Source organism: Glycine max, chromosome 8, assembly GCF_000004515.6.
Source record: "Glycine max cultivar Williams 82 chromosome 8, Glycine_max_v4.0, whole genome shotgun sequence".
Lineage (NCBI taxonomy): Eukaryota > Viridiplantae > Streptophyta > Magnoliopsida > Fabales > Fabaceae > Glycine > Glycine max.
The window spans coordinates 45,275,312-45,297,811 of record NC_038244.2 but is presented as its reverse complement, the minus strand read 5'-3'; the positions used below and the strand labels follow the sequence as shown (position 1 = coordinate 45,297,811).

General features: G+C 31.1%; 2 protein-coding genes across 2 annotated transcripts; one reads left to right on the top strand and one right to left on the bottom strand.

Moving 5' to 3' along the window:
* The first annotated feature begins 9,812 nt into the window (after positions 1 to 9,812).
* On the top strand, positions 9,813 to 13,533 carry LOC100804604 (probable sodium/metabolite cotransporter BASS3, chloroplastic). Its single transcript, XM_003532195.5, has 5 exons — positions 9,813 to 10,566; positions 11,494 to 11,589; positions 11,690 to 11,996; positions 12,079 to 12,326; positions 12,955 to 13,533. Exons 1-5 carry the CDS (start codon positions 10,202 to 10,204, stop codon positions 13,190 to 13,192), a joined length of 1,254 nt encoding a protein of 417 aa, XP_003532243.1. The 5' UTR covers positions 9,813 to 10,201; the 3' UTR covers positions 13,193 to 13,533.
* A 6,494-nt stretch (positions 13,534 to 20,027) lies between these two features.
* On the bottom strand, positions 20,028 to 22,090 carry LOC100812072 (uncharacterized). Its single transcript, XM_003530796.5, has 2 exons — positions 21,467 to 22,090; positions 20,028 to 20,474 (listed from the first exon to the last, which is right to left on the bottom strand). The coding sequence occupies exons 1-2, from the start codon at positions 21,950 to 21,952 to the stop codon at positions 20,406 to 20,408; spliced, it is 555 nt and encodes a 184-aa protein (XP_003530844.1). The 5' UTR covers positions 21,953 to 22,090; the 3' UTR covers positions 20,028 to 20,405.
* Positions 22,091 to 22,500: the final 410 nt, after the last annotated feature.

Sequence of the window (22,500 nt, the reverse complement as noted above, 5' to 3'; positions counted from 1 at the left end):
ATATACATATATCTTTCAGATTATTTTAGATAACATCTTCATCATATTTAATGAGTAACGACTAAAAAATAATTTCATTAAAATCAACTTTATTAACCACACCGAAGGTGTGGCTCAATGGCTCAAAAATAATTAACATTAGTTAGTTCACAAATCTTTCTTGCTTTGCCTAAAAAGGCAATAAATACAAGAGAGAGGAATAAAAGGTAGCCATTTTAGTGATAAATTATGGAAGGAATAGTATAAGTCTTTTTTCTTTTTTTTCTTCTACTGCTCACAGCACAATGAATTATTACTAAGGTCCACATTGCTTGAGTATACCCTGATAATATTGCATGTAATGTAGCAAAGAGGTTTTCATTGCCCTACGTATCAGAATGGAGCCATCCCACACGTGGTTTTCCCGTATTGCTAACTGGACAATGCAAGCTTCATCATTGTATGCTGATTTTGAGGGCCATTGGGTTTCCTGTGTATCGTTAAAGATGAGGTTAGGGCTTTTGCATTACTATTCTTCTTAGTCATAAGGTGTAAAGTGTAATGTGGTTTAGGAATTTGCCTGAAAGACTAAAATGGAGAGTCCGATCCATAGACCATATTCCAGAAGATAATGGGCTAAAACTTTGCGGGGGCAAGCAATTGCTTGGAATATAAACCTCAAAATTTATGGCAATTATAAATGAAATGTATAATTTCTATAGGTTTTTAATATACCCACTAAAAACTGAACTGGCCCATTTTGGCAAAAGATGGGAAGTCTATTTTTTTATAAAAAAAATAAAAATTACACCAGACTATGTTTTATGATTATTTTATTGCATAGATGAGTTCAACACCACCAAAAGTTATCATTATTTTTAAAAAAATTATATTTGACCAATACAAACAAAAAGTTAATAAACTCTAAGATTGATACAATGGTATAAGATTTTAGTGTATTTACATGTGGATGAACATTTCATTTAATGAGAGAAATTGTATTTAATTTTGTTCGTATGCAAAAAAGATTTGAACTAATAATAATCACATACTGTAGGTGAGATTAGTTTCTGAGTTAATAGGTTAGAGAACACTTGAAATCTATCACTTAAGAAAAAAAAGTTTAAGAAGTGAATAAGTGTTTGGTATATTTTCTTTTTTTTTTTAAAAAGTGTTTGGTCTATTTAATCCTCAAAATTAGCTAAACAAAGAAATAGTAGAAGCTGACCAAATCAATCTAAAATAAGAAAAACAATTGAAAATTGGTGGTGGACCCAATTTTATTTCAAAAAAGGTTTAATCAGAAAAAATTTGGGCTAAATGAAGGCCTAATATCAAATTATAAAGATTCACTTATAAAATTTACTCAAGGCTTGTGATAACTTGCCTCACTCTTAGCTTTTATATATGTCGTACATGTGGATTTCTTTTTCGGTGCTTGTACATTTGGATGCTTTGCTTACTCTCTAACGTAAGAATTTGAAATATTAAGCGACATAATGATCATCGTTTATTTGCTTAATTTACTCCAAGTAATATTCTTTAGATAAATACTATTTAGCTACTCATTGCTAATTTCTTCTTTTGGTGTCACTTGTTGATAGTTTTTAATCTTAAACGGATGATCCAAAACAAAACAAAAATCTCATAAGAATCACAGATAATAGGAAACTTATAATAATTTCCTTATTCTATTTAACTAATTGAATTAGATTTTTTTTCAACCAATCTTATTTTAAAAAACATTTGACATTTTAAACTTAATTATTTGGGGGAATAAAATACATGTTTTATGCTTAACTTAATTAAAGTTTCATTTTTATCTCATAATAGGCTTTTGCTGTCATGTATCCTGCTCAGTGCATGCCAACTATTGGTTATTAGCTGACGGACAAGACTTTTTCCTTCTTTTTTTCTCTCGTTTCTTTATGTGGTCCATTGTATTTTCCATCTTTGTAATGTGCATTTGGTCAGTCTTAAAAGAGATTTTGGTTTATTATGTACTTAGTACTTCAATTAGACATCAATAAAAGTACCTGTTTGTTATGTAAATATAAATACTAAATACACTGGTAGGTTGGCAAAAATCGAATAGAAGCTGCTGAGCAAAAGGGAAACACTAACCTTTGGGCTTACTGCTTCGAAAAAAAAAACACGCAAGCGTGATACCGTCTGTGTAAGTTTTTATAGGCATTTGTATCAATCATCAAATATAATTTCGTTGGATGTTCTCTAATCCAACCATATGACATCGAACACATCACAATTGTCAGGTATGAATGAGTTATTTCAAATTTGATTAATTAATTACTCTAAAACATTTTAAATTTGGTAACGATTTCAATTAAAAAGAAAGAAAACCCTAGAGAGTTAATGCAATGGTGTAGAGTTTTCCTATTTTTATATAAGTGAAAATAATTTATTATGTTCGATTTTTATTATTTACAAGATTTTCTTAAATCAATGACAATCACTATGAACAAAATTAGTCTATTATCCAATACATTAAAAGATGTCTATGACTTAGGAAAAAAAATTAAAAAAAGAAAAACCTTTAGAAAAATTAGAAAGAAAGAAACTACAATCATTAAAACAAAAAAAATATTGAAAAATAGAACTATTGGACTATAAATTTAAAGAAATCTCAGCAACTATATATACTCTTTAATTATTTACATCATTTTAAACTTTGGGAATTAAAACATTTAAAGTGATAAGAAAAGTTAAATTATTTTTTATTCCAGTAAATTATGTATAATAAAAATAAATTTTAGTTAGACACAAATATAAATATAACATTATATTATAAACCCTCGATCTTGTGATGAAAAAATGTAACACCCTCTATCTCGATATACACATTTATATAATAAAATACGTGGAAATGTAAAATTACATAAAATGATTTTATTCAATAAACATAATAAAGTTCACGTGGATAAAAGATTCACATTTATGTTAATCAATAGATTAAAAACTTATTAATTAAGGGTATGAAAACATTTTCGACTCAAAACAAGATCATCGAAAACCCTAAAGAATGAACTAAAGACTCAATATGTGAAACAAAAATGATAAAAACTACATGTCCAGAACTTCATGCAATTAATACAAAAACTCATACCCTAATCATTTTACCACTCACTACATAACATCATCTGTCCCAAGGATTTAATCACAAAATCACATTCCACACCTTCACATTAATCATGTGTTCAAAACAACACATCTCAAGTACAACCTAATATCTCATACTCATAAAATTCGTTATCCACCATCGCATAACAAGTCACAATGATCATTACACATACGTTATGCAACAAATACATTAAGACTCAATCCTATATGCAATGTGATACCATGTAAGTGAAAAACCTCATCGAGCACCTAAGAGTGCATGATAAGACAGACCACACACTGGTAAGTTAGGTTACTCTCACTAGGTAAAATCATAGGGATACTAGTCAAGATCACGTTGTTTTGTGAGAATGCTCTAACCACGTGGGATCGACACAAACTTAAAAGAGCACTCAAAATAGGTGTATTTACCCCCAAGGCCTAGATTCCGAAGAGCTTGTTAGGGTCTCTTCCTCCCGATTTAGGTCCAACCCAAAAAATATTTTGATTCTCTAAGGATTCATAAACATGTTCATTCTAATCTCAGTTGTGATAAACTTACCCTTTACCTTTACGCTAGCTCATGTGCGTAGTTTGGCAACGATAGTGGTGTCTCTAGTTGTTCCCTAAGATTCCTCAAACTTTTTCTCTGATTACTCTGCTAGGGTTTTCAAGCGTTAGAGAGAATAAGAAGTGATTGAAACCTCAATTTTACCGTCTTTGTGCGAGGAACATTTCTCTCTTTACAAGCATTATTTTGCAAATTCCAAACGGTAGAAATGTGCGAAAATGAGTTTTGAAGGTGATGTCCAAATTTCAAAATGATCAAACAGTTACGAGTTCGGGATCATAATTTTACTAGGACAAATTTGGATGTATACGAAAAAAGAGAGAGTTTTGGGAAATGAGGAGGGAGAACAAATTTTGAAGGAAGAAAGATAGTAGAGATGTATTATAAGTATAAAAATTGACATAACATATCTTTATTTATAGCTAGGGTATTCTAAGGCTATCATTCACTCTATTTTTTTATTTTATAAAAAGAAATTCTATTTTACTCTTTCATTAAATAAATAACCAATTAAAACATCTATTTATTTTCTAAAATATCATTTTACTCTATTTATTTTTTAAAATATCATTTTACTCTAATTATTTTCTAATACTATGAAACTCTGATTTTAACCAACAAAATCCTTTCCTCTCATTTATTTAATTTCTAAAAACTCTACTAATTTTTAAATAAAACTCTTTCTATTTATTTTACGAAAAATGGGATGTTATGTTTCTCTTAATTACTTTTTAATAAGAATGAAATCGCTCAAATTTTTAAAATAAATTTATTACTATAATTTTTTTTCTTCAAAATATGGAAATAGGAGTAGGCAAGTTTGATTCCTATGTCCGTTTTTCCTCACACCCCTTCTCCCTTTCTTGAGGCTGACTATATAAGCCTCCTCTAGACAAAACAAAAATTCAGGAAACTAATTTATACATACATAAATTAGTGATTCTTAAACAAAAAATATTGAAATCACCAAAGATTTATTTCACATATTGAACATTGACTAGTCTTATGGGACAACGATATTAGTGATTACTGTAGAAGATATTAGTTGACCCAGTTGGAGACACTGTCACATGGTACTTGTGTTTGAGGTAAGATTTGATGGAGGGGTCCAAGTCGCCATCCATATATAACATAGGTAATAATCTGCCGTTTCATAACCTCTTCTTGCATCTTTTTCCTAGACATTATTGTGTTGCAGCACATGTGCAAAGTTAACTTAGCTATACTTTCTGTTAGTACAATAGCTTGTAGCAGAATCTAATATTGTCAATTATAACAGCTGTCTGCAATGTTGTGACTAACTGTATAAATATTGTATGCCACTTAAAAATACAAAATAACAACAATAACCTTATCTTACTAGATAAGATTCACTGCATAGATCATACAATATCATTAAATTACCGAAATTCTTAAGAAATATTATTCACCATGAGATCCTTCTTATAATAAAGCTAAATATTCTAAGTCACTAAAAAATAATGTAGAAACAAGAGAAGAAAAATGTCTCTAGGAGAGAAGTTAGATTGTAAGATAATACCCCTGATCAAGAAGAAGTGCTATATTGATCATAACTTTCCCAATAAATCAAACTAAACATGCAGACATAATTCAACATCAGAACTTGGACTCTTACAATAACAATTGCAGAAGCATTAGTAAGAAAAGATGAGAATTCATCTCAGTTTAAACTCAACCCCACCTATTCCTTAACGAGATTCAAGAGTTGACCACTTGCAAAGTTATACGCAGCCTTCATACACTCAAGCTCAATTAATGTTGAATTATCTGATGGAGGAATCCAAAGTAACAAGCAATTGATTACATTTTGAAGTAACAACTTGCAAAACCTGAAAAGCGTTTCAAGAACCCTCCAATGAAAGGGTTTTAAGACAAGTCAAATCTATTTTGTGAACAAAAAAACCTGAACAATGTGCCAGTATTCTCTTACAACATACAGATACTTTCCTATGGTTAGGATTGTACCCGCAATATTTGCTAGGAAAATTTAGGTATTTCATCTTTGACGCTGTAAAGTTGTCAACAATACTTAACCTTCTAGATTTGTAGTCTTGGGTGAGACTCTCCTACAGAGAATTTGAAATTTAGACCGTGCGGAAAACAAGTTCTGATATTAATCATTGACTTTTACAAGTGGTGGAAGAGTTTTTAATTTACCCTTAGAAGAGATTTGTTCTCTGATAAAAAAATTCACCATGATGATTATCTACATTCCTACACAAATCCATATTTAATTGTGTAATTCCCAATTGAAAAAAAAATGAAAAACTATTCAAAATTAACCAAAACTTGATGAAGGAAACAGAAACAGGACAAGACAAATTTTAAAGGTCACAACTCACAAGCATCAATTTTTCTATATTGCATCAAAGCAAGTTTAAATATTCTGCATTACAATACATCATTTTAGAAGACTGACAAAATTGTTAATGCCAAATGTACAAGCAAAAAGAAAGTGGAGAGTTGCTTTGAAGGAAAATGAGAGCAAACACAATTCTTCAGGTTTATTTGGAGGCCTCACATATCAATATAGGACCTAGCTAGCTCTATGATTAATTAATAGTCTAGTATTATAGTATAAAGGTTTCTTTCTTATAATAATAGAAGCATGATCCTTGCCTCTGCATGCCTAGACCCATGCCAAGGCAATTGGGAGCTTGGATGTGTCTCTATAGCCACAATAAGCATGATCTGAATCCAACAAGCAGTGACAAATCCTCTCACTATTAACAATGAGATGCAAAAGCTATTATATACAGCTCCATATATCAATATTAATTGATTTAGTGATATAACTACAAATCAAATAAGAAAGCTGGTTGCCATATTAAATTGGTCTCCAGAAAAGGGAAAATAGAAACCAACTCATCTGACAAAAGTGATATAACTAACATAACAAATTCATAATTAGACTTAATATTGAAGGGGGAAAAGGGAGAAGGTATGTTTCTAGCATGCTATGATAAACATTGTTTGCACATTGTGTCATTTTCTCCAGCAATAACCTGACTGCATTATCTCCGGTAATTAGCTTTTGCCTAAATACAATAGAAATCATAATAGTGGAAATTCAGTATTTAAGAATTAAGAGGCTGATTCAAGAAATAAAAATAGAGAGTAGAGATACATTTTTTTAACATGCACGGAAAAAGGGTAGCTGTCGTAAGGAGCTTTTCTGTTCGATTCATGATAAAAAATGGAAACCTTAACATAAATTTTATAAGGCTCTACAGCAAGCTAAGAACTGAAGAAGCAGAAAAATTGTTTAAGAGAAGCCTTCATTGACCCTATGATGGGCCGAAACACATGGTTGAAACCTATCATAAGCAATTATTTTACAAAATATTTTACATATTGTTACCTCTGCTGTGTAAAATTTAATTAAGTTATGTAAATCAAATTTTGATATACTTGGCTCCAGATGAGTAAGAGAATTGCTTCAAAATGATTGAAATATGGATAAAAGTTCGAGAAACATGAATATGTAATTGAAGTGAATAATTTTGATTGAGATGTTGACTCCGATGATTTCATTCATACATGTATGATTGGAAAGTGCTCGAGCTAAGTATTTTTTGACAAATCGAAGTAGCTGGCATGGTTACAGAGAAGTTATGCGAATACATTTATTAGTAATGTATTTATGAATATGTTTGTAGATGTGTAGAAATCATATAATTCGACCCTTAACATTAAAAGTATATAAATAAAACGGTTGATTATCAATTTTCACGGATTGAAACATAATCACTTAATTTCTCAAATACTAACAACACCTATCATAAAAAATTGACCAAAGGTTCAACATGTGATGGTGTATGTATTTAATTCTCATCTTTTATAAATTCATGTTTGTTTATTTTACTGCGCATTTTTAAATCCTTTATTCTTTTCGATTCTATTTCTTTTCAAAACTTTACTTTTTCAATTCCTATTTCTTATTGTTATCAAAATCAATTAAAAACTAATCATTAAATCGAAAATACTTTTATCAAAATTTCTTTATTAATAATCATATCAACTATTATACTATAGTAACAAAAATGAATATGTTTATCCAAATCATAATCGTATTTTGCATTAAATATTAGATAATTATATGATAAATTGAAAATTATGAACTTGCTTGTTTAATCAAAAAGAACTTATAATCGAAAAATGAATTGTATATCTCATCTTTAAATATTTATTTGGTAATAGAATCATTTAACAAAAATTCCTTTGCTATGTTAAAAATATTTTCTTTTGGAAAAATAGATGCAATTTTCATAATTAACACGTTTTTAATCAAGTCAAGACAAATTCCATACTTAACAGGAGAACCAAAGGTCTCATATTGTAATTATTGTAATAAACATGCCACAGTGGCATGAGTTGGCGCTTGTTTAAATTGTATAGTGTTTTCAAAAGAAGTGAACACAAGTTTTATTACTCTGAGGTACTAGTTAATTATAGGCATATCATATCGCGTATGAAGTTATAGATAGCTCTTGCTTGTGTGACATTTCAATTCAAGAAGGTACAGGAATGTGCCAAAGTATTGACATTATGTTTCCTACGATTATATTTCATAAATAATGATGTGTCATTTTACATTTTTTTTCCAGTTTAGACTACCATATCAATGGCCATTTGACACGTAACTATTCAACAAATTTCAATGGCCATTTCTCTTCAAAAGATATATATACTTCGTTTATATATTTTTAAAATTACTTGTTTGAAAAGTTTAAACAAGTGAACTCTTTATACTGCTATAATTTCAACAAATGGCAAATAATTTTAAAAAAAAATCTGCAACTTTAATTAGTTTTCCAAAATTCCTTAAATTCATATGTAGATAGATAGATAAACAAATGTTTTTCATTTTAAAATTAAAAGCTCATCAGTAATACGTAGTAATTTAAATTTCATTCTTCTCATTTTTCAGACTAACGTAAAGTTTCCCTCTCTGTGTATTATTAAGCGAATGCGGCGATAGGATAAGGGCTAAGGCCATGTATGGCCTTAAATGCTTATGAAAACTGAAAGGTCTCGTCACTCACACAAACCCTCCTTACACGGATTTTCTCAGGCTTGAAAGCAACCTCTAGTTCTGTGAATCCCACGGAAAATGCCTACTTCATTTAAGTTTTCTTCTTGTCTTGTTGTTTCCTTCTTGACTTTTGTTTCCAAATAAGAACTCAATAGTTTAAAATAGAGTGTGTGACTATTTGTTAACCGTGATAATAATTTTGATTATCAATTTTGAAGGAAAACCAATAGGCAGAAGGGATATTAAAATTCTTTCCAAACAATATTAAGTATAAAAGATTTATAAGTTAGCGTTACATATTTTATCATTATTTACTATTCAAAAAAAATATTTTGTCATTATTTCACAATTATTATGAACAAAAACAACACAAAACTTGTTGGTAATTGTATTTTAAAGTTTTTTTTAAGAACTTTAAATATAATAGTTTTGTCATATTTATAGTAAATGCAGCTGGTGATTTCATACTTGTGTAACATTAAGGGTCAAGTATGACAATTAACAATTTTTCACATTTCTTAAATGATTGACATTCATAGATGTTAAGTTAACATTCACTAAACCTTTTTTTAAATCTAAATTTTCACAACTTAATACCAAAAGAAAAAAAGTTCACAACTTATATTTTTCAGATTTCACCTGAGTTTCTTTTTTTATATTGATTTTTGAATTATTTAAAATATTTTAATTGGGTCCTTAAATTTTCAAACACTCCGATTAGATTCTCTAGCTTTTTAAAAATGCTTTAATCATGCCTTTTTTGTTAAATTGAACTTGACACTGTTAGTGGCCACGATATCCAAGGTATTTTATTTTGAAAAAAAAAACTTACAATCTATATTAAACCTTAATATTACTCAAATCTAAAAAAGCATCCTTAAGTCCTTAACCTTAAATACTAGACTAAGTCCTATTTGAGTAAGTTTTTTTAGAAGTATTTCTAAAATTAAAAAAAAAATGAGATGAACTTTTTCATAAACAAAAACAAATTTTTCATGAGTTAATTTTTAGAAATTCATTAATATAACTTCTCTAAAAAATGAGATAACATCTACAAATTAACTAATAGAAAACTTACTTTTAATTAATAAAAAAACTCATTTTATTTTTTTCTTCTTCTAGAAATACTTCTAGAAACTTACCCAAACATGCCCTAAAATATATACTTACATTGATCCTACCTTGGCCTTGCAATATACCTGTATGTATAATCCCCCAACCCCAACCCCAACCAACTCAGCCACTCATTCACAGCCGTGTATCACTCAAATAATAAGTATTTGATTCTACACAATCAAACACAGCCATCACTGTCTCTCTCCAACTTTCACTTTCGCATACCTTCACTTCATATAATATGCCAAACTCTTTCCATAACCTCATCTTCTCTTCTCACAACACGTTCCCATTCCTCTCTCCCTAACCTCACCGGCAGCGCCTTCACGGTCATCGCCGCCGACACCCCCCCTCCCTTCTTAATGGCCTCAATCCCAGTCGCGTGTTCCACACACCCCAGGCTCCAAGCCTCACCCTTATTCCAATCCCACGCGCGCTCCCGCAGCGCGTCCTTCTGGAGGGTTCAGCAGAGGGGTTCGATGGGTGGTGGTGGTGCCGCGTCGAGTTTCGCCTGCTCCACTTCTCAGTTCCGCGGCGGATTCGGGTTCCGGTTCCACCGGAGACAGGGGAAGTTCTCGTTGCTCTCTTTCGGCGGTGACGACGACGGAAGCGCCGTTGGCGGCGAAGCGAGAGAAAGAGACTTGTCTCAGCTTCTCTCCGCATTGCTTCCCGTTGTTGTTGCTGCCACCGCCGTTGCCGCTCTCGCTAAACCCTCCACTTTTACTTGGTAGGCTTCTTAGTCATGACTTATATGACTCTTGTCACTTTGTTTTGTTTTTTAATCGTGTAGAATGATGTCGTGTAATTCATGTAGTGGACCTTATTTTTTTTAGTTATGAACCTTGTCACTTTTGTTTTGTTTTTAATCATTGGTGTAATACATGTAGCCGATCGTACTTAATTACCTTTGTCAGAGGTTGCGCTGAACGGCTTGTTTCTTTTTTGCTTGTGGCTCTTCTTATTTTTCGCTGTCTGTATTAAAATAATTATTTATTGAAATGAAAATTGATAGTTTTATTTTATAATAAAGTGGTTTCTTAACTAACGTCTAATCTAGCGAGACCGTTTTTTTAATTGTGCTTGAAAGGTTGTTATTTTCTAAAAATATTGACTTGCGTCTTTTTGGAACTAATAGTTTATGGACAAAACTTGCATATTAGTAATATACCATTCTACAGTGTTTTTGGTACTCTTCTGAAATCAGAATTATAATTGCACCTCAGTAATCTATGTTGATATTTTATTATGTGAATTAATGAGGTGAAACTCTAGTTCTTATTGGAGAAACAACACCACCACCCAAGAAACTGCATCTATTGTATATATCGGAAAGTGCCCCTAAGTTTTAGTTATTGAATACTAATTTAATCGAGATTATTAAGGATTATTGATTAATAACATGAGAACAAGTTATGATGTATTTGATTAATGATTTGTAGGATAGTATTAGGCAGTAGGTACCTTTGTTATGGTACTCTGGCTGGCCTTTTTCTGTGAATATGTTACCGAATCAAAGTTATTTTATTTTTTGTTGTAGTTGTTCTTTGTTTTCTCTCTTTCCCTGTTAGTATTTGTAATTTTGTTATTCAGTTAGAGCATGTACAGTGGAATAGTTTAGAAATTCAAGAACTGACTGAGGTTTCAACTTGAGCAGGGTATCAAAAGAGTTATATGCTCCTGCACTTGGTGGGATTATGTTGTCTATTGGAATAAGACTATCCGTAGATGACTTCGCTCTTGCATTTAAAAGGTACGTCTTTCATTACTAATTTCTCTATTTGCTGCTTAATTTTTGAACACGTGAAGTCTTGGAGCTTCTTCCAATGTTCATTGTCTTCATTTTGATGCAGACCTTTGCCACTTACCATTGGGTTAATTGCGCAATACGTGCTTAAGCCTGTTCTTGGAATCTTGGTTGCAAAGGCTTTTGGTTTGTCTAGGATGTTTTACGCGGGCTTTGTCCTCACAGCTTGTGTTTCGGGGGCTCAACTATCCAGCTATGCAAACTTCTTAAGCAAAGGGGATGTAGCCTTGGGCATTCTTCTCACAAGCTATACCACAATTGCATCAGTTATTGTTACACCTCTGTTAACTGGTCTTCTGATTGGATCAGTAGTGCCAGTTGATGCAGTTGCCATGTCAAAGTCAATTCTGCAGGTGTGTAGTGACTACTGAGTGCTTCTATGATATTCTACTCGAATTTGATTTAATGACGGCTTTAGTTATAAATATTTGACAGGTTGTACTTGTTCCGGTGACCCTTGGTCTTCTTCTCAATACATATGCAAAGTCAGTTGTATCTGTTCTTCAACCTGTGATGCCCTTTGTTGCCATGATTTGTACTTCACTGTGCATTGGCAGCCCTCTTGCTTTAAACAGGAGTCAAATTTTGACAGGCGAAGGTCTCCGGTTGGTTTTTCCAGTATTAACATTTCATGTTGTTGCCTTCACTTTAGGATATTGGTTCTCAAAGATTCCATCCTTGAGGTATGTTCACTTTTAGAAGTAGATTACCAAAGAAAAATACCTAAATTATAATGCATAGTAATATTTGTTCATCTGGTGGCCTCTTTTAGTAACTAGTTAGTGATAATAGCTGCTATTTTTACTGACTAGGCCATTCAAGCTTCTAATTGACAAATAGTTATGCCTTGATAAAGATTTAAAATGAAATTGGCAAATACATTAAAATTGGTATTTTGAAATTGACACATATATGTCATAATGAAGAGCTTTAAAGTTAAATTCCTTCAGAAAACATATTCTACTTGGTTATATGATTATATCTATTAACTGTATTTAAATTGAACGGATTGTTTTGTTTTCATTAAGCTGTTCCATATTGAAGTTGAGTGTTTTAGCATCCTCTTTAGTTATATCAGATATCTGAAATGAAATGCTAATGATGCATAAAAAGAGATCTTTCTTCTTAAAGGAAACTTTTATATTTTGTGACTGAGATTTATTGCTTTGAACTATCATTGGAATGTGTCATCTAACATAATTTTCTTGCAATAACTTTTATTCTCAAGATGATTGAGTAAAACACTTGTCAAGATAATATTTTACTTTGTGCCATATTTCAAATTGACTGATACAATAAATTCTGTCACAGGCAGGAAGAACAGGTGAGCAGGACGATTTCACTATGCACTGGAATGCAGAGTTCCACCCTTGCAGGACTCCTTGCAACGCAATTTTTGGATAGTAGTCAGGCAGTTCCTCCTGCATGTTCTGTCATTGCTATGGCTATAATGGGTCTCTGTCTTGCCTCTTTTTGGGGAAGTGGCTTTGTAATTAGAAACCTGTTGCCATTACCTCCTCTCAGAACCAATTCTGCTGTTAAAACTTAACTTTTTTGTTTCTGATGCGTGTCATTGAGGCTTATTTTTTAGCATCAGTTGGAGGGTGGAAACTTGATAAATTTGATCTTTTAATGGTAACAATTAGAAATGGCTAGGGAAGGTAGATTAATAGGAAAAATTCAAGTGTATAGGTTAGTCACATACAAATCAGCAAGAAACAGGTTTCATTAGTAACATTGTAACATTATCCAGAGAAAAAAGTTACATAGTAACGGGGGGTATAGATGCATAGATACTATCATTTGTTACCTAGCTGCAAATCAGTACACTTCTGTACATAGACTCAAACTATGTCATAGATCATTTACCAATTAACAGTTTTCTCTGTCCCTCTCTGCGTTTCTTCCATTGTGTGAACCTGTGATCTTCAAACGAATGTAGTAGCCAAACTCTTCTTCATTTTGCAGGGAATGCTCATTTTTATGTTTAAAGTTTTTCTATATTGCAGTTTACAAGGAACTACAGATATTTAAAAATAATGAGGGAATATTTTGAATCATTATTATGAGAATATTTCTCAAATTTATAAATAAGATGTATAACAGTGGTTGGTCAATCTGGAAGTGGATTGTAATCATAAGTGAATTTTACTTGCAATCAGGGTGGGAACAGGATAGGCTTGACCTAATAGGGACTTATGGTCTAGTTTATATAACACTTATGCTATACTTTTTTAAGAAATAAAAAAGGGTTGGCTAAACTTTTTTAGGAAATAAATTAGAGTAAGGCTTTTATAAAAGTCTATTTGATTAAAATATCAAGTTTATATCATTCTAAAAGGTTGTTAAGCCTAATAGGCTATCCTATTTAATTAAATCTAAATAATATATTTTTATTGGTATTATTACTATATTAAAATTCTTGTTATGTTTTAAAATTATATATTTATGCACCTTTTTAAATATTAAGTACATTGATTTATATAAACAGTCAAGCCTATAAGTTTATTAAAGGATGAGTTTATTACTTATTTAGAGATTTTGTTGTAAATTATGTTTTTAAGTAAGCTATTAAGAAAGTTGTATTAAATCTCAAATAGACTTGATTTTACTTTATAAAACTTAGCTTACCTATTTCTTCCTTTGTCTTTGAGGCCTTAAGTTATTAAGTAGCAGTGATTTTAATTTTCATTATTTATAATTTGTTTTATATGAAGTTTTTCCTCGTCATTCTATTAGCCTATTAGTGTATTTAGGGATAGGTTTGGTCTATCTAAAAGATTTAATATTGAATAAGCTTGTAAATAGGTTAACACGTCCTCAAGTTCGACTTTAAAAAATAAGGACAGGTATAAAAAAGGTTATGACAAATAAAATATCAAATTTGGGCATTAATTTTTTTAAACATATTAAACCTATTTAAGTAAAAGAGCATATTATAATAACATTTATCTTTTATTAAATTATACATAATTTTATCCTTTTTCTAAATTAATTTTCCTTTAAGTTTGAATTATACTAACACTCTCCTAAACCTTACACTAACATCCCCTACAAAGAAGATAAAAGTAATGATTAACAAAACATGAAATATTTGTGTAATTACATGAAATATTAGATGTGTTAGTGTAATTTGTTGTAACTTAAATCCTATTTGACCAACTTATTTTCACTCCTATTTGCTGTGCCAAGAGATTGAATCCTAAATTTGTCATTTTGCAGAAGGTTTAACAAATGTTTAATTTCACAATTATGATTTTTCACGAATTAAAGACGAAAAATAATCTTAAATAGGAGGAATGTCTACCTAATATAATTTTTTATTTATTTCTTTCACTTCTCCTTTTTAAATGAAAAATAAAGGGAAAGGGAAAGAAAGAAGTTGGATACATATTTAAAGAAATAAAAATGAATTATTTCTATTACATATTCTACAATTATTTCCTATTTAATTTTTATGGACATTAAATGTTGGGACGTCACTTAGTCTATAATAAAAAATGAAGATCATATGCAATAATGTTCACAGAGGGACAAATATCGTGGGACATATCGTTACATGCATGAAAGGAAGCGTTAAAGAAAGGGGTAATTATCTCACGGCATTACAATGAAAAAGATACAATAAAGGTTATATTTAGTAAAAATAGAAGACAAGTTAGTTTAAAAAGTCAGTTCAAAGTTGAAAATTTAATTGTTAATTAAAATTATTAGTTAAAAGTTAAAAAAATGTTAAACTAATTCATTGAATTAGAAATATTTGATATTATTAATTGTTGAACTAGTTGATAAATATAAAATAACATAAAAACAATATATTTATATAATTTTTATAAATATTTTTGATTTTGTAAACACTCTTAATGAAAATTCTAGTAAATTTGACCTTAAACGTCTTTTGAACCCTAGATAGAATTTTAAGTTTGGTGTTGTCTAAATTGAAGTTAAAGTTTATAATTCGTTGGAGAGAATGATAGTTCTAAGGTCCATATTTGGGTGCTAGATAGACTAACCAGATTGTGTTAGGAGATATAAGTTCTGTCGTCTTAGTAAGGGTACTACAATTGTCGAATATATGCATATATGCTAAATTCTTAACTTACATTTTGGTTGAGGATATGAGTAACTCTCAAGTTGAGAATGTGACTAATCCTTCTGTCATGATCGAGGTTTCACAACTTTCTAAGCTAGTTGAGCAAACTACATTTCTAGGCCAATGGGGATTTTTGTGTGAAAATAGTGTCATGAAAAAATCGCAGGTGTATAACTGGTGCCTATGAATGAAAATAATCACTCTTCCACATTGATTGTATTTTATAATTACAAATTTATCGTGATTTATTAAGAATTAAACGAAGAGATAGTATTTGAATGGAAAACAAGAATGTAAAAGTTATCAAGATTGGAGGAAATCAATATCAAGAACAAATTTTAGGATTGGATTTCACTCCACGATGATAATGGACTAGCCTATATTACCTACATGCTCTAATTAAATTCAATGTTGAAGATTATTAATTTAATGCGTTATATGTTCTTTTTCAAAACAAGGGGTATTTAATTGCATTGACCATTATTTTCATGACAGTTATTAGATCCATTATATTTTTTCTTAATTCATTTGCTCCTTGAAGGTTACTTACTTTCTTGATTTAAAGTTTAAGTTATTTTCTTATGGCTCCAAAGTCTAGGTTTACCTTTTAGTCATTTGCTAAAACATCTAGGTCCAATTTTAAATTTCACTTAAAATTGTATTTCTGTATTTCACACTAGTTAGACTCATGTAGAATAGTAAGATGCTACAACAACTATAGTGGTTTAATCAGACTTGATTGTACAATGACTCCCTTTCTTCCTAAATATAAGAAACTTATAATTAATTTATATTTATTAAGAGTTTTGTTAATTTAGTTAATAACATTAAAAAACTGTAATATTTTTTTTAAAAAAATTATGCTTAAAGTTATTGGGATTAACTATTTTTTTTCATTTGATTATTTTTCACCTAAATAATTAATGTATGAAAAGAGAATATTAGTAGTGGGATTTTGATTTTAAAAATAATGTCTTCACTTTTCAATCCTCAAAAAGAGACAATATATAATATGTACTAAAATAATAAGGGTATTTTGATCCGTTAATAATCCCTGAAAGATAGAATTAGACAACAGTCTAATAAAAAAGACAAACAAATTTTAAAAAGAGTGTCTTATATTATTTAGAGATGGAGGGAATAATTCCTTAAAATATTACACAACTAGTTTAATTGGAACAATTCTGAATTATTTTGTTTTTGTTTTTATTTCCCCTGATTTTTTTCTTTTGGAAGTAATTTTATTGGAGACACAACCAAATACTAAATGTGAGTATCTTAACGAAAATTTAAATCATAATTCACCATGTTATGAAAGATTAATCATTTTCACTAGACTTAATTTTATTTATTCTAAATTAGTTTTCTAATTTACCAAAAAATTTCTCAACAAAAATTTAAACCTTAATTTACCAATTTACCACGTTATGAGATATTAATCTCATTCACTGAACTCAATCTTAATTTTCTAATTTATCAAAAAACAAAAACTTTATAAGGCACTTGGTGTAACTGGTTTGAGTGGTTGAGCCGATGAGATATATCCGAATGTAGCATTACTTTTCGACTTTGATATATAATAAAAAAAAATCTATCGCTTTCAAAACACCTGTCCCACTTTAAAAATATCGATCGCATAGATCAATAGATATTTTGATAATTCACAACTTTTCGATCTTGATCCAACATATTTTGGCAAGAGTTAAACTGCATATGTTGTTAGAAAAAGGTAAAACATGTAGGTTTCATAAAATTAAAACTTAAATAATTTTCTTCTCATGTGTGTTTCTTTCTGGAACATGCAATTCAACGGTCAAGTGCTCCAAATCCTGAAATGCGTTGAATAACACCTTAACTCACTAATTGGGGCCTTCATTGAAAGAAAAAAAGAAGTAAAGCTGAATCAATTTGAATGGAAAAAAAATGTTTTCTTGTCTCTGATTTCAACATGTCTATCCTCATGAATGAGTGCATTAGCATAATCATCATAGTGAAGTAAAAAGATAATTCCCAAACATATCTTTATTATGTAAATTAGTCAACCTCCTTCTCAGTGACGAATTCAAGATCTTAAGTCAATAAATGTAAATTATAAAAAATAAAATTAATAAGTTCAATTATATAAATATAAATATAAATAAAATATAAAAATATAAGATTTTATTTACAAATTTAATGAATTTTAAAAAATGAGGGGTGCAGTCCACCTCCAATCTATTTGGCTTGACCTTGGGAACTTTTGCATCACGTGTTGCATAAATCTAATTTCAACTCAAATAACTAAATTGTCGGATAAAATGTCCTGTTATTAAAAATGTAAATCATGAAAATGAGAAAAGAAAGAACGTGCAAAAAGTTATGGAACATTACATAGCTAAAGTTGACATATCTTTTGGTTAGAACAAAGGAAAATAGAAGAAAACTGCTATTAATAAAAGAAAACTACAGTACTCTCTTATGACAACTATTAACCTCTTTATATTACATAAAAACCACAATGGAAATTAAATTTTTATCTTTCAAATTACCGTTGAACTAATCAATCAAAGTAACTTGAATAAAAGATATAAACTAACATTCCTATAATACCAGTTTTTCACTAATATGAAAAATAATAACACTGAAGTAACATAATAGACATCAACCAAACCAACAACATAACGTTTAATTATAATTTTACCCTTTTGGTCTTTTAGAAGTCACCAGTCACGAAAATAATGATTTAGAATACTGTGACAGAACAAGACAGCTTTAAAATATCAGTTTATGGCCTTTATCTTTTTGTCCACATAATGCAAATCAAGTACTATAAGAACATCTTTACCCATCTAACTTGACAAGAGTTGTTTAATTTTTTCTTACTGAATATTCACATAAATATGTAGAGGGGACGGTTTCATTTTCTGATATGCAACAACTATTTGTATCAGTAACTCTTCTTAATGCATACATTTCTCTCTAACAGTTGATTATTTTTGAACAAATTCAGCTATACTAGGAAGACAATGCAAATTTTACACAACTTTGTATAACCATTTCTTTCTTTCTATCACTCTCTATCAGTATCAAATTTCACTCATTATTATCCATTATTTCTGCATTCTTTTATCTCTTTCCTACATAATGTATGAATAGCATTATCCGATTAGGAAACCATTTTGGTATTTTTACAATGTATAGCTACAAATCTATTTCCCTTGGTTCAGGTTGGAAAATCAAAATTCAGATCTATGACTTTCACTAATTACCAATTTACCATTAATATAAACAAATGACCAAGTTAGACTTTCTCAAAAAAGGAAAAAACCAAATTAATCATTATCATTATCTTAAACAGTGTAAAGCACCCCTTCCACATATACTTGCTGGGAATCGAGTAGCAGCACTAGCACTAACCTTCACCAACAGTCAATACCAAACTGAGTAAAGGCTATAAATTTTACATTTACTGAAAGTGTACCATAATGTAGGTCAGCATTAGCACAATTCTAGATCTAGAAGAGCAAGCAGCACGAATTCACTAGTAGGGTAAATATGCTACTACCTAAAAGTCATTGCATTATTATTTCAGGTATAAAGGAAGACCCGAATAGACCTGAAATCATTAATTTTTCAAAAATGTGAGCCCTGAAAAACCCCACATCAGAAAATTACATGTTACTCCACCTCTGTTTGGAAATAAAGTTTGCCATGGGCACATGAAGTTAAAACATGAGTCCCTCAAGGCTCGAAGTAACACATGCCTACCACCAAACAGACATCAAACAAAATAAGATGTATTCAATTTGCATCTCCAAGAATTGCTTAAGAAATCCAATCATTAATGCTATCGAACCACTTAAAGTTATGGGAGGGCAGACATGTTGCATAACCCATGTTTATAACATTCAAGACAAAGAGCAATGGCAGTAGCATTTGTAATTTTAATGTTTATTTCAAAAGATTTTTTTAAAAGAATTAATTAAAGAATATTATAAATTATTTGTAACTCTCAATTTCTTTGTCTCAGGTTTTTTTTATATCGGTCTTTTTTTTCGTTAAAATGATGGTCAGATGTAATTTTAATAATTTTTTATCAAATGATATTGTTTGTTCCTCCTCTTTGCTTCTATTGATCTTTCATCTTAGAAAGTTTAACTAGTTCATGATTTTCGATTTCAGCAACAACATAATCTACAAGCAATGGGCAAAATTTATTCACAGAAGCAATATTATGTAAATTCTAATCATAAATTTCCATATCAAAAGTGTATATCATTCTATCTATTTTGAATTAATATAATAAATTTGATTCAACTAAACACCCCCAATATATTTTTATAATACAAATAACATTTGACACACAACAAAATCTTTGCAGACTTTTCACCTGAACCCATCTCAACAAAATGCTACATTACCACCATCTTCTCAATGAGAAACGGATTCAGGAAATTCATCTCAGTTGCTTCCCTTTTTATAAGTATCTATGAATCAATAAATTACCAAGACACAGGTTGCTTCTACAACACTAACTACGCACTATATGGGAAGATAACACACAACACAACAGGTCCAAACAATGGACCTATTAATTTATACTCTCCGTAGGCATACAATCTGATTGGAGAATCCACGATGATCGTGCTACAGAAAAGCTCCATTCACCTTCTTCTGCACGGTCCATACTCTATAGAACATCTCTTCCAGAGGTTCCCTGTTTGAGCTTATACCGAAGCCTTCCAGATTGAACCTGACCCTGCATATGAAAGTGAAACAATGCAACACATTTTTTAGCCCAATTCCTCAAATTTCAACATCATGGTATATAACATGCTCACAATCTGTATGCAACTATTTACATTCATTAAGCACGGCACACAAGAGGCCATTAACCATTTGGGATAGAAAAAGAGCAATAAGCACAAGTGTCATGCCACAGCATAAAAAAACCAATGAAAGAACTTCATCACAACCAATTCACTCTGAATAGAAACAAAGAAACGGAATCCAAATTGAAGTCTTAGGGCCTGTTTGATTTCCAAAATCTATTATTTTGAAAATTGTTTTCAAAACAATTGTTAAAGAAAAAACAGAAAGTGGGACATGGTGAGGCATAAGCTTAGTGTGGGTGTCATTATTCTTTGTTGTTTTTTTTATCTAAAAATAATTTTTGAAAGTAGAAATTAAAAACACCCTTAATTTTCCCAAGAAAAAACAAAATGTCATGATTAAGAACACTCAAGATTTCAAAGATTGGTCCACAATGGTCGTAAAAATCAAGGTTTTCGGGTCTCCTCAATCGCATCGCAACAGCAATTACAGCTGCACCAGCCACATTTGTCTCCAACACCAAAGATCACAACAAACTTAATCACCATAAATAAACGGTTCCAAGAATTAACAACAACAATATCACCATCCACCAAACCAATCCACAATTACAGCAATCAGGCAATAACACCAAAAAAATAAGTCTAAGAATTTGGGTTTGATACACATAAAAAGAAACCATGTACTTTACTGGATTAGACATCTACGGATAGTCCCATAACGTATTGGCCAAATAGGCTCAGTAGGATAGGCTCTGATATCATTTTAGAATTTGGGTTTATCTACTTATAAGTCAATCCCATGAAACTGACTTCTAAGGATTGTTCCTACTTACATACATTATCTTGGCCTTGGCCATATCACTAGTCGAAGTGGGATTTCCAACAAGAAGAAGAGAGGAGAAAGAAAGAGTAAAACCTGGTGGTGGGAAGGGGCGTCCTGTTGTTGGGAGCGAACGGCGACGCATTCGGGCGGGGTTTCGAAGAGGGACAAGGGGAAGCGCTTGGAGGCGGCGCCGACGTCGAAGTAGATGAGGCCGGTGCTGGGGACGTCGACGCGGATACTCATGACCTGGAACCAGAGGAAGAGATCCTGGGCCTCGAGGCCGGAGAGGGCGTCGATCATGCCGTAGCTGAGGTGGCCGGAGACGTTGCGCTCGTAATGCAGCTCGTTCTCGAACTTGGCGTTGCAGGCCTCGTCGAGGCGCACCCAGAAGCTACCATCCTCGCCCACCGCGAACTCCCGCACGCCCTGCGGGAACAGGCCCATGGGCAGCCCGTGCTCGCTCAGGACCTCGTAGATGGTCGTCGCATTGCTACTCAGGCCCAACGACGAGGCCCAGGAGCAAGAAATAATGATTGGAAAGACAAGGATGAAGATGATGGTGTGAGGGAAGGAAAACATGGTTTGGTGTTTTTTTTTTTTTTGGTTTTTGTGGTTTTTTAAGGGTGTGGGAACATTGTTGGAGGGAGGGGGATCATTGAAATGGGGTTTGGGATTTGGCGAAGAAGAGAGAGAGAGAGAGAGAGGTGACAGCTTGTATACAGAAGGGATTAGGAGGAGAATGATCAATTATTGGTATTCGGTGGTGACCGCTGAGTGCTCTGTGGGCCAGCCTTTGTTTTTTTATTTTTATTTTACTACATGTTTCATCTTGTTATTAATTTAACAAATTTAGTTACATTTTTATGTTACTAAATCTTTCATCTTGTTACATTTTTATCAGTAACAATTTTTTTGGTTTATGTGATTTTCAATTTAACTTTAATGTAATGATAATTTTTATATCATTCAATAAAAGCTAAATTATTAATTAGCAAAATTATAAATTTAGTCTTATATTTATTTTAAAATTCGATTTTAATTCCTATAATTTAATTCACTTGAATGTTACATAACACATTTTTATTGTACATCGACCGTCACGATCTTATGGAAGATTGACATGAATT

Coding starts and splice junctions, on each gene's coding strand:
- LOC100812072 (XM_003530796.5), bottom strand. CDS start 21,952: ATGTTTTCCTTCCCTCACACCATCATCTTCATCCTTGTCTTTCCAATC. Junction 20,475..21,466: donor ACGCCCCTTCCCACCACCAG/GTTTTACTCTTT, acceptor TTTCATATGCAG/GGTCAGGTTCAATCTGGAAG.
- LOC100804604 (XM_003532195.5), top strand. CDS start 10,202: ATGGCCTCAATCCCAGTCGCGTGTTCCACACACCCCAGGCTCCAAGCC. Junction 10,567..11,493: donor AAACCCTCCACTTTTACTTG/GTAGGCTTCTTA, acceptor CAACTTGAGCAG/GGTATCAAAAGAGTTATATG. Junction 11,997..12,078: donor TGTCAAAGTCAATTCTGCAG/GTGTGTAGTGAC, acceptor AATATTTGACAG/GTTGTACTTGTTCCGGTGAC.